Source organism: Mauremys reevesii, linkage group 9 (assembly GCF_016161935.1).
Source record: "Mauremys reevesii isolate NIE-2019 linkage group 9, ASM1616193v1, whole genome shotgun sequence".
Lineage (NCBI taxonomy): Eukaryota > Metazoa > Chordata > Testudines > Geoemydidae > Mauremys > Mauremys reevesii.
The window spans coordinates 17,478,265-17,491,223 of record NC_052631.1 but is presented as its reverse complement, the minus strand read 5'-3'; the positions used below and the strand labels follow the sequence as shown (position 1 = coordinate 17,491,223).

Sequence of the window (12,959 nt, the reverse complement as noted above, 5' to 3'; positions counted from 1 at the left end):
CTCATCAGAGGTGTGAGGTTGTAGAACAGCCTTTCAATAGTAGTGGGCCGAACAACCTAAATAGTTTCAAAACTGAACTTGTTACGTTTATGATTAGGATTATATGATGGGGTTGCCTGCAATAGCCAGGGATTGGACTTGATGGCCCAGGAGGTCCCTTTCAGTCGTATGTTCCTGTGTAAGTCTAACCAGCAATTCACAATCCAAGACAGCTAGGGAACCTCCAGTAACCTGACCTTGCTGCCTGAGGCTGAGGTCTCTGTTCCACCTGCCCCCCGCCATCTAATATTGCCTAAATTTTATTTAAATGCCATTCGCACAGTCTATTGTGCAAGGTACAAGCAACCGTAAAGAGCTCTACATATCTCCTTCTGCAACAGCCTTCTGTGACTAGACCCCCATTTTCTAGGGGAAATAACTGATCCCTTTCAAAAAATTCTCCGGCATTTTTCCTTCCAAACATAGAGAACTCTACAGTGCATCCACTTTCCATCCCTTGTGCATGTTGCACTTTTGCCTTTTTGAAATTGTTGCCCTATGTGTCTTCACCAGAACAGACAGCTTCAGGCAGAGTCTATGCATCTGCAGTTTGAAGTCTAAGGTTGTAAATGTCTCTTTCTGGACTTATATGAATTTTATCATAAAGTTTCTAATTAGGTCTATTAAGTAAAACTAGCATTTCAGGATGAGGTATATAGCTTGGCTTCCTAAAGAAACATAGCAAGAAACTCCCTCTTTATGCATTGTTCAGCCCAATTTATATGAATCTCTGGATAAATCAATTTGAGCTGAAGAATTAGGAAGTGTATATTTATTTCTAAGATGAATTTAGACTGTTTAGACTTGGGTATCCTTTTAGGATTCTTCATACTAATTGAGACTGTGAGCAAAGAAAACTGATTCTGCCATCAGAACCAATATTTTTAGCAGAGATCATAAACATTGTTTGATTCAGTAGGTAGTTCTTGAATCACATGCAGTGCAAGCATGTATCAGTTAATACCTCAAGGCCAAAATCCATATCTAACAAAAACATGAATCTATTTTCCAAGAGCTCTGACACTCAGGAATGTATGTTGTTATAGGTGGCGCTAGTAGCACTGGATACAATTAAGGTTCCCCAACACTTCCCATTATAAGAATATGTTTTCAACTGCTTATAAGTTTGCCAAACTGTTTGGACTGAAATTTCCCAAACGGGCTGAATATTTTTGTAAAGTTTCACCAAAAACAGTTCAACCATTTCCATGAAAGAGATTAGGGAAAAATACATTCTTTTGCCTGTGTAAGAAAAAAAAAATTTGTTGAGAAGCCTAATACCCTGCATACTTTGGAGAATGGACTTGAAATTTGGCCTGGATATTGCTTTTAGTACCAGGGATATGTCTTTTACTGCTCTTGAGGAAAAAAAATGCCCATGTTATAAACCTTGGAAAAATCTGAATTTGCACATATTTTACAGAGACTTGCCAGCACTTTTAGCAGGGGCTGAGCAGGATTTTGCCTGCAATTGCTGCAGCACTGGACACCAGAACTGAGAGCAAGGACAATGTCTCTCCTGCACTCTCAATAATGCCCCCTTTGCTGGCAGTCAGGCAGCATGGAGGAGAAAGCAAACTGATTTGAATGTAGACATAACAAGAGTCAGGTTGGGGACAAATAGAAGAGGGAGTAGATTCCAAAAATCAGCCTGGGCAGGAGAGTACAAGACACTGAATGATGCATGGATCCTGTGGTAAAACGCATAGGTGATTATTGTAATTAAAAAGACTATCATAATGTAAGTGCTCAAGAGAACAAGAAGACTAAATTAAGATTTCACAGGCAACCTTAATTCTAGCGATCCTTAACTTCTGACTGCTTGACTTTGCAACCAACCATACCATTCTTTTAATGTAGTTATTTTGTATGTACTTGTATGTATATTTCACTTTGCAGAATACACCTGTTTATCTTGAATCTCCCCTTAAGCTAAATTTTTAGTATCTTCCTAAAGAAAATTGAGGATTCCAAATTTTTCAGACTTTTCTTCTATAAAAATGTTTCCTGGTAAAGGGTTTCTACACACACACAAAAATACTTTGGACTGTAAATATGATAAATTTAGCTAATACAGCACAGATTTATACTTGGGTCTCATCTAATGCCCACTGAAATTAATGAGAAGATTCCCAAATTCCTGCAGTGGGCACTGGATCAGGCCCTTAATAATTTGTCTTTGTACAGGTAGCACAACCTTACCCCTTAACTAACCTAATTTATGTAATACAACATAACACCAAACAATTATTTCAAATACTGTACTCCAGAACTGAATCTTCCTCTAGCTCAGTGGGATAGTATATGCTTTGTACAGAAAAACAAATACCTTTGAAATGTTATTTATAAAATGTTCCATTTCTCATCTTAATACAATACTTAAAACTGTCTTATTAATTCAGTCACATTACACCAAAATAGTGAATGACTATAACCAACAAAAATCTCTTCTAAATCTTGTATTTTATGAGACTATCTGCAAATCCAATGAAATTTTTGTACCTTAACAACATTTTCTTTATTTTGTGACCATACTTGAGGTTGAATGCCCAATGGTCCTGCCTGTCCAGATTGCCAACGATATCCACTTGATCGTCTAGGAAAAACACAACACCCAAAACTTAATTACTAAGCATATTTCTCCTGTAAATTGGGATGGATGAATCATTTTCCCAATATGCAGATTTGTAGTTAATATCAACAAACAGGATACCAGAAAAAATTAGGGAAAAAAATCTTCTCTGTAGTAGCACGGATAACATAACTCCCCTTTAATTTTGATTGCTTTCATGTCAGGATTGCAAACCTGAAATATTGACAAAGTAACTCTTGTTGGATAATTTAGCAAACTAAGTATTTTTTACTGTCACATATAAACCTGCACATTACATTAGTTTCCTGGATGTTTACAAGTAGTTTGCTCTAATGACATGCCCCCAGAAGTAGATATCATTCCACTGTGAAAACTATCTACCCAGACAGCTGCTGTGACAATATCCATCAGCTTTTTAAATCCCTTCATTGTCTCCCATGCCAATGTCCACAGCAGATTTATGCTGCTTGTTACCTTCAAGGTCCTGCACAATTTAGTACTTTTTGCCTTGTCTTTTAGCTCTCTGTCACCTCAACCAAGACACACAACTCAGAGCTTCCTTACTATCCATCTCCTTGCCTTCTTCCGTGCAGCTCGTAAGCCTGGAAGTTTTCTTCTGGACCTAGTCTGCTATGATTCTATACTCTCTTCTCTCAAAACACGCTTCTTCCACAAGATCCATAAATCCTAGCCCTCCGCTCAGAGAGAGAGAGAGCTGGAGTAAGACAAAGTGCAAGAGAGATTAGAATTTTAAAAATTATGGAACTCGCTTGTGTGCCTGTCAATTCTCAATCGTCTATTTCTCTTGCTTTCTCCCCATTCCTTCTGTCCTCTACCTGCTCTCTCTTTAAGTAGGAATAAATGTAAGATACTGTGTCTTTGTTTTTGTCTGAAAAGCGTTTAGTATACTATCAGTGCTACACAAATTAAATAATTAAGAACAGTAGCAGCACCTCTCTGATAGCCTATCTTGAATTGATTAGTTTTGAGGTGCAGCCAAGCTGGTGGTCTCAGTCTCAACATTAGTCTTGCACCTTTCAAAACCACTACATTATTTTTAGCAAAGAAGAGATGGCATAAAATCACTGAAAACCTAAACTGGAAGCTAAAGAACTATCATATTTTAGCTATTTGTTGAGATTGTCAGAGCATAAAGGCAACTAGAACCCAGCTTTAATTGCTCTGAGAAAAAGGAATTTAGAAATTAATTACTATGATCCAACGCAATTAATGGCACTTAGTGCTCAAATAGCATTATATACCTTTTAAAGTGCTGTACAAACATTAATGAATTCATCCTTATAACACTTTTGTGAGGTAGGAAAATAAGTATTATCCACATTTTACAGATAGGGAAGCAGACACAGAGGTTACAATTATTTGCTAATGTCACACAGTGAGTCATTAGCAGAGCCAAGATTAGTCTACGGCTCACTTCACCAGACAATGCTCACTTCCTAAATGGGTTCTTTCCATCATATATAAAACTATTACAATGTTCTAGTCTTTTTGTGATGTTATGTACATGCATTTAACTCACTGAAACAGTGAAAGTGAGATACACTAGGAGATACAGGGTACTGATTGGCTGACTTAACTCCAATGTTACAATCTCACTGGGAAAAAAGAAAAAGAGAATGTTGGGGGGGAAAAGGAAACGGGCTGGCAGTTCTGATATCATATTCCACTGGGGAGGAGAAAGAGAAATGATTGTGACATCAGAGGTAAATCAACCAATCTCACAGGAAAGACTTTAAAAAAAAAAACCCACCAAGCAAAAAACATGCTTATCACAGGACAGCAGGAGGCTGTGGAGAGGAAAGGAAAGGAAAAGAAAAGAGGAGATAAAAGACAGAATAGGGTAAACAAAGAAGAAAAGCAGGCAAAGGAAGGAGCTTAGAGGGAATAGTGCAGAACACCACCAAAAATGCTAGTCTTCCACAAACAATTTTTCAAAAGAACACACATCTCATTGGGATTCCTTGATTTTACAGTTGAAAATTCCAAAGAAATTTCACCTACTCCCTCCTCTCTTCTTTTTCTCTGCTCATACTAGATTGTAGTTGCTGCAGTTTCTTCTCCATCTCCTTGTTTTCTAGTTCTAACTGTACCTTCTCCAATTTCAGCTCTTGTACATTTCTGGAGAAATTAAATTGAAACATTTAAATGTGTATTAGCAGGAAAATTATAAAGACATTCATCAGAACATGAAGGAGAATGAAAACAGGTACCTGAATAGATTTGAAGCAGCAGGGCTGTTTTAATAACTTTTAATATTGAAGGTGTGTAACCCGCATCCCCCACAGCAAGCCTAAAACTGTCAGTTTTTTGTCATTTTTCAGACAGGGCTATTTTCAGGGCTAAAACAGCTGTGTGCGCCCAGGAATACTTAACCACAGAAGAGGAGTTTGCTGGAACTAGTCAGCTCCATCGCTCCCCTGAACTTGTGGATGACTGACAAGGAGAGATGGCGATCTACTCCACTCCACTCTCCTGAGTGGATTCAGGCATGTAGGAGGGGAAAATAAAGGGGGATAGCATGCCCTTCCTCCAACATAGGATCAGTCTAACCAACCAGCAAAGCCTTCCTAGTATGGACACAGTACAGTAATTAAACTGTGTCCATTCCAGCACTTATACTGGTATAGCCATGCCAGTAAAACAAGCAAAACAAAAACATACCCCCAACCAACATAGCTATTCTGGTACCAGTTTTAAGCATAGATAAGTCCCTTCATCCACAAAGAATTTTGAAGACCAGGGAGTAGATTTTGCTCTGCATTCTGAATTGGACAGAAAAATGGACCCTGGAGATTTCTGAGGCTTGGAACAACATGTTCCATGTTCAGTCAGGGGGATAAACCACTCTATTTTGAACAGAATAAACTTTGGAAGATATCAGTGGGGCAGAGGGAAAATGAATTATCATCAAGAAAGTCAGGACAGGCTAGATTTAGGACTTGCCTATTTTGAAAAGTTACAATGGTAATGTTGTGTGGGTTAGGGGTGTAATTATTTTTTACCGACATACCTATGCTGCTATAAGACCCTATGCGGTATAACTGCATCCATACTCAGAAGGTTTTGCTGGTTACTATGCTGGAAAACCCTCTTTAGGGTAGACAAGGCCTTAATAAAGACAGCATATATTAGATTATCTTCATAGCAATAATTCCCATGAATGAATTCAGTAAGTAGGTTAAAAAAACCTAAGGAAGAGGAGGCAGATAAGAATAAAAGCCTGGAAAAACAGTAGTAGAGAGACGTATCTATGATTCTTACTTTTGTGCAAACATAATCTCATACTTAATGTTGCATATAAAGTTATTAAAAGCGTAGAGTCAACATCTCTATCATAGTCAGAGGAAATGCACTTACTTCACTTTTAATTTTACAGAAGTTCCAGTTTTTGAACCTGGCAGTATTACAAAGTCATTGATGTTCATGATTCCCAATGTGAACTCTTCTTTAAAAAATCAGAATGATTTGTGAAATTCTTTGTGGTTAGTAACCTGTTCAAATGGAACAACGGGATTGAAATTAATATGTTGGAGCATTGTAATAGTTTCTGCAATTTTTAATGTACAGAAAAAGAGTTGGAAAGCAGAAATTCATTATATAATATGGCTCATGTGATCCAGTTTCAACTTTTTCAAGACAAAACATGAGCATGTCCATACTTGTCATGACACTAATCATGTTTTATTTCATTGCATTTTGGGAAAATTCTCACAATCAGAAGCACCAGCAGCCTGAGAGACAATGCATGGCCTACTACCCAAATTTCTGGAATGGCTGAAGATCATGTTGTGCATATATGGTTTAGAGAGTTCCAGCTATATAGCAGAATGACATTGTTACAGCCTAATCACAGGAATACAACCATGAGCCAGACTAGGATGCTGGCAAGGATGACTCATGATTAGCAGTCTCAGTTTCTTAATGCACACTAAACTTGGTGAAAAGTCCTAGTACAGAAGCACTGAAAATGGTGACCATTTTAATGCTGAAAGAAGTGTCAGAATCATGCACCAAGTGCATTTATCTAATGTGACTGGATGCCCTTGGCAAGACATGATGCTCCATTCATCTCAATGGATGTTCAATAATAAAAAAAAGAATCTGCTGTCAGGGTACATGTGGTCTAGCAGCAGTGAGGCAGTTAAACAAGCTGGCACAGCTATTCTAGTTTTGATTCAGACGCTGAATACTTATGAAAAATTAAAAACCCATACAACAAAGGACTGAGGCCAGCTTAGTGGCCTCAAGTAGTATTTTTTTAAAACTATATTTCTAAGCCATTGTTTAGATTTAATGCCTGTAACACTGTTGTGACAGATATGGCAACTGTCTACAATATTCGTGAAAAAAAACGTATTGAACCATTATCTGCTGATTACTTCCTGGAGTCTCAAAATCAAAGGTCTAAGATGTATAAAGGAAAAACTAACCTATTAATGTATCAGAGGGGTAGCCATGTTAGTCTGGATCTATAAAAGCAGCAAAGAGTTCTGTGGCACCTTATAGACTAACAAACCTATTGGAGCATGAGCTTTCGTGGGTGAATATCCACTTCGTCGGATAAACGTATTGGAGCAAGAGCTGTCATCCGATGAAGTGAATATTCACCCATGAAAGCTCATGCTTTAATACGTTTGTTAGTCTATAAGGTGCCATAGAACTCTTTGCCGCTTTAACCTATTAACGGATATTCTAGTTCTGAATCTGAGAGAGTTATGAATTTATAACCACTGAGAACATCCAGTTGTGTATCTGGAAGGCTGCCACCTACCAGAGGTTGGAGTTGGGGTGACTTCTGGTAAGCTTTTTAGCATGCACAAAGGCTCTTTTATGTTTGTTTGTTTAATTAATGTTTTGTGTGTAATGCTTTCACCTTAAAAATAAATGTGCTTGTTTAGGAAAAGTTGTGTGGTAACTTATAACTGTTGCCAATTACACCTCTGGAGTGCAAGCAAAGTGCAGACCTGGGCCTGTTCAGGCAGTCTGGCTTGCTGGGAATATTACAGTGTAGGCAAGGAACTTCACAGCCTGGAAAAAAAATCATTTAGGAGGGAGAGAGACGTGGGTCTCGACCCCAGAGATATGATGGCTGAGGAGCCAGGAGCCTACAGTGGGTGCCTTCGAGGGACCACAGAGCAGGAATACAGGTGCAGTTGCCCTGAAGTGTGACAACTGTAAGCTTGTCTAAACACAAACTTAACTCTGTGTGAACACACTTATATTGGTTTAGAATTGGTTATATCAGTTTCACTTGCCCCATTGCCAATGTACATTTACAGGAGCAAGCTAAACTAATACAAGGCTGGTATAAATCAACGTAAGAGTATCCATGCACTAAGGTGCACTGACTTAATTAAATCAGTTTAAAAATCACACCTTTAGTTAAAAGTGCAACTTTGTGTGTAATAGGCAATGCCTTATACGTGCAGTTCAGTGACTCCGAATCAAAATTAGTAGCTTTTACAAGCACTAGCATTTGTTTTTCCACATAAATAAAAAAAGAAATTTGCAGACTTTTTTCCCTGTTTCCCATATGGAGCAGTCTCAGACTTATAACAATTACATTATGTGCAAATTAATCAATACATTTTATTTATCAGCCATTTTCATGTCACTGACTGCAATTAGCAAAGTTTCCTTTTAATAAGACTTTATCAAGCCATAGCAGATCCGTCATTTTCTTACATTAGAAAGAGAGGAAGATGGTATACATGAGTCATACTGCTTTGACCATTTTCTTTGATGAAAGCCTGTAATAAATTATTACGCTTTCTGTCTGTGCATTTTATCACAGTACAACAATGGAAGGCAAAAAGCAAATTCTTAGCCATTCAATAATCTGAAGCACTTTATGTAAAAGTAGAATTTTCAAAACAATTCTCTTTACCTTTAGCAAGTGACCTTAGAACAAGACACTAATGACCTGCTGCTGTCAGGCTGTTCAAAAAGATAATCAGACACAAAACATCTGACTTATTTTGGGGAAAAAATATGATTTCACTTTACAATGATTTACTTTGTTATTCTTTTCATGTCTGCTGCAAGACCATTCTATCAGAACCAGAACAGATGGCAATCCTAAGTGACTTGGAACTAACGCTTGAGTATACCATACAGAGACCTGGATTAGATGTCAAGTTTTGATCTTTTGACCTTGAGTGGAGTTGGGGTATAAATCAGGGAAAGGATGGGCTCTAACAAGGATGCAGGATTCCCCGTACAGTAGAATCTCAGAGTTACAAACACCACAGGAATGGAGTGAACAAAATATTATGGTTCTTTCAAAAGTTTACAAATGAACATTGACTTAATACAGCTTTGAAACTTTACTACACAGAAGAAAAATGCTGCTTTTAACCATCTTAATTTAAATTAAACAAACACAAAAACAGTTTCCTTACTTTGTCAAATCTTTTTTTAAGACTTTCCTTTTTTCTTAGTAGTTTACGTTTAACACAATACACCTCTACCCCGATATAACGCGACCCAATATAACACGAACTTGGCTATAACCGGGGCACGGGGCTGTACACTCCAGTGGATTGAAGCAAGTTCGATATAACGCAGTTTCACCTATAACACGGTAAGATTGTTTTGGCTCCCAAGGACAGCGTTATATCGGGGTAGAGGTGTACCGTATAGTATTTGCTACTCTTCCCGCCCCCCCCCTCCCATCTCCTTAGTCTGACTGCATACTTCTGATTCCAGATGAGGTGTGTGGTTGACTGGTTAGTTTGTAACACTGGTGTTCTTAACTCTGGCGTTCTACTGTATTTCTAACATTAAGACACTTTCAGGCACCTGCGCTTGCTTTAAAAACATCTCGAGAGAGGGCCCTTGAATTTACTCTGCCTATTTCTTGGAAATTCAAAACCTCAAGCAAATTAAACTCTTGCCTTTAGCAATTTCATTAAAACTAACTCTTCTCTCAGCTAAGTAAGGTTCACGGGTTTGATTGCTCCTCCGATTAGCTAGACAGAGCTAGGAGGGAGAATTTCAATGAACTTTTACAGAGATGCAACATAACCTGAATCATGAGTTAGACTTATTAAAAGTTCCATGTGTCTCTAGCCATAATGCATACAGCACGGTAGGTGATTTACATAGAAACAAGGGGAAATACTATAATTGGTGTGCAGCTGTACCGCCATAAAGGGCACGCTGCCATAGATACGTGTAGGACCGTCTCTAGGGTACATCCCTAGGGTCTCTAACACCCACCCCAGCTGCATTCTCCCCGCCCAGGGCGGGGGCTGCTGGAAACCAACCATCCATAGTCCCCCTCCCATGCTCCCACCCAGGGATCTGCTGGAGTCCATTGCCCACCCCATCTCCGTTCCCCTCCCGGGGCCTGGGCCAATGCTCCCCCGCCCCAGAGACTCCCCATCTCCGTTCCCCTCGCGGGGCACCTGCTCCCCCACGGTCCGGGCTCCGGCCGCCGCTGCCTCCCCGCCCCCGAGCTGAGTGGCGGGGAAGGGGCGTCTCCCGCTCCGGCAGCAGCGGTTGCGGCCCGGAGAAGCGGCTCGCCCGGGATCCCCTCACCCACACCTGCTGGCGCTGCAGCACCGCCGTGCGCATAGCGACCGGCGTACGCTGTTCCCAAGACAACTGCGACGCGGAATGTACCACTGAGACCGCCGGGGGGGGAGGAAACAGAGATGGGAGCGCGGAGTTGGCTGTGGGAAAGTCCATTCTGGGCGGCTGCGGAGGGGGGGGGAGGTAGAGGCGAATCCATGTTACACCATGGTGAAGGGAGGGGCAGTGCTCGCTGCAGGGCCCTGTTGGGGTGGCTCCCCTGGTGCCCATTGGTTCAGGCCGTGGCTTGCTGGTGGCTTTACCTAGAGGAGTTGTTAGTTCTCAGGCACAGCTGGCAGATACGGTGACCAGACAGCAAGTGTGAAAAATCAGGACCAGGGTTGGGGGCGGGTAATAGAAGCCTATACAAGAAAAAGCCTCAAATAGCAGGACTGTCCCTATAAAATCAGGACATCTGGTCACCCTACTTGCAGATAAGCACCTAACAGCCCCCAGTAGCCCAGGACAAACTACACCAGCCCTACCCTGGCCTGCCTGGGCACCACCCTATTGCCCCCAGCTAATGCAGTGCTTATCACACATGCAGCCAATACACCCATCAGTGCTGCTTCCCCCCCACACACACGCACAACACATCAAGGGATGGCCCGACCCTATATTTTCAGCTCTGGGTGTTCAAAAACCAGGCTGCAGGCTACCAAATATCATGATATGACTTTGAAGTCTAAGATTTCTAAAAAAAATAATACATTTTGGGTTCTTTGTATGGGCCTGTTGATTACTGAATTTAGGGTGCACTACCTTTGTGTTCCCAAGCATTTCTCTCCAAACATGAGGGCTTGAGACTTACATTCCACACCTGCCCCCTGCACACTGCACCCTCACCCCCCGAAAGCTGAGATTCTCATGTAGTACTTTGATTCTAGCAGCTGGGAGTTTAAGAAAGCATTGTGAGACTTGCACTGAAAGCATGAGATTTGGTAAAGCTATCGCTGCTGCCCCCAAATCAGTTGGTATTGCTCCCACCATATTACCTTAAGGCTAGGCAGTCTTCCCCCCAACCAAGAATTCAGTTTGTACTGGTCCCCTACACAGAGCTCTCTGTGGGAGGCTTAGGTGTCCTCCTTCCAGAACTAGAGCAGCGGGCTAAGAAGCCGTGAGGCATCTTGCAACCAGAACCTATCTGCTATCATAGCTACTTGTATAGGTGGCTCCCCTCACTCAGATGCTACTAACCAAGCACAGGGTTCTGTGTATGTGTGGGTGCCTGTACTACCAGTCAGTGGGATCTGTTTAACCTTCTGCACAAGAGTTTAAGGGACCTCCAGATCATTCAGTCTGACTTCATCTATATCACAGGCCAGGAACACCACCACCCAGCACTTGCACGCTAAACTCAGCACCAAAATGAGACCAAAGCATCACAGCCCACAAAAGACTAGACTTTTCTGTGCCACAAGCAGACAATTGGAGGGACAGGAAAATGATTAAGTGAAATATACTCAGATAATCCTGTCAAGTGACCCACATCCACACGCTGGAGATGAAGGCAAAATAAAGTAATAAACCCACAAGGTCACTGCTAATGTGACCTGGGGAAAAATTCCTTCCCAATCCCACATATGGCGAGCAAAGCCCAGCCAGCCAAGTCCCTGAAAGAGAGAGAATGATCGGAGCCACCTCACAGCAGGGGGGCCACCCCACCCAATGTCACAGCAGATTGGTTTTATGAAGGGATCCCCCTCCACTTCCGCAGCTGCAGAGCTATTTGCCCCACGGCATTCTAGTCCAAGCAGCAGGGCCGCCCAGAGGATTCAGGGGGCCTGGGGCAAAGCGGGGGAGCTGTGGCGCTTGTACTCACGCGGCAGCAGTCCAGGTCTTCGGCAGCATTTTGGCGGCACGGGGCACTTCAGTCGCTCCACGTCTTCAGCAGCACTGAAGGGCCCCCACCACCACCAAAATGCAGACAATGACCTGGAGCGACTGAAGGGACCCCGCCGCCGAAATGCTGCCAAAGACCCCAACTGTCACCAGGCCAGGGCTCGTGGGGCCCCGGGAAAATTGCCCGACTTGTCCCCTCCCCTCTGGGTGGCCCTGCCAAGCAGCAGTGGCAGTTGTCCCCCACCGCAAACCTACCAATGGTGATGGCAGCACTGGATTTATCTTTCTCCAGACTTTGTAACCGATGCAGTTCTGTGTTCTGCTTGGTTCACATTGGGAAGGTTTTCAAGTGCTATTTTATTTTAAAATGAAAGTTTAAATTCGTCAGCAGTTGATGGACTTACCTGGGTGAATTCCTACAGTCAAGGAAATGGATTTAGGCCCTGGAGAAGAGTATGTATTGAGCTGTGCTGCTCACCAGGGTGATTAAGAAATTCTCTAGCCTGGGTCAGGCAGTAGATTGGCAGTTTCCAGTTGTGTCTCTGTCAGCCCTGTTAACAATTGATGGGATGACGCAGATCAGGGAACTGAGAGGCATTCTGTATGTCATTCTCTCCAGTTCATGACGACTTCTGGGATATGCTTGTGTCATTTGTGTGATTCAGTTAGGTCAAGGAAGATCCTCCTTGGCTGACAAATCCTATATTGAATAATTGTGTTTCTGCCATCTGAGCCAAGGTTAGCCTAGCCCACCTCCTACTTTCCCTCACTTCCCTAAGGAGCCTGGTTGGGTCCATGGCAGCATGATGCATCCAGTAGCTGCTGTAGCCCCCAGTCTGTATAGGAAAATACTGGAAATACCCTCCTTCCAACCACCCTTTCTCCCCAT

The 12,959-nt window shown here is 41.9% G+C and overlaps 1 protein-coding gene across 8 annotated transcripts in view; it reads right to left on the bottom strand.

Moving 5' to 3' along the window:
- The window catches only part of ZBBX (zinc finger B-box domain containing), a 44,783-nt gene extending 34,495 nt beyond the window's left edge, over nucleotides 1–10,288 (bottom strand). Inside the window, exons 1-5 of one of the 8 annotated variants that reach the window (XM_039489978.1) lie at nucleotides 10,202–10,264; nucleotides 8,541–8,590; nucleotides 6,011–6,144; nucleotides 4,655–4,771; nucleotides 2,542–2,635 (exon numbers count right to left, since the gene is read on the bottom strand). In XM_039489978.1, coding sequence (XP_039345912.1) covers nucleotides 2,542–2,635; nucleotides 4,655–4,771; nucleotides 6,011–6,078 — 279 coding nt within the window. In that variant the 5' untranslated portion in view covers nucleotides 6,079–6,144; nucleotides 8,541–8,590; nucleotides 10,202–10,264. The other 7 variants (XM_039489976.1, XM_039489970.1, XM_039489973.1 and 4 more) reach the window with 7 other exon arrangements.
- Between the last annotated feature and the right edge of the window lie 2,671 nt (nucleotides 10,289–12,959).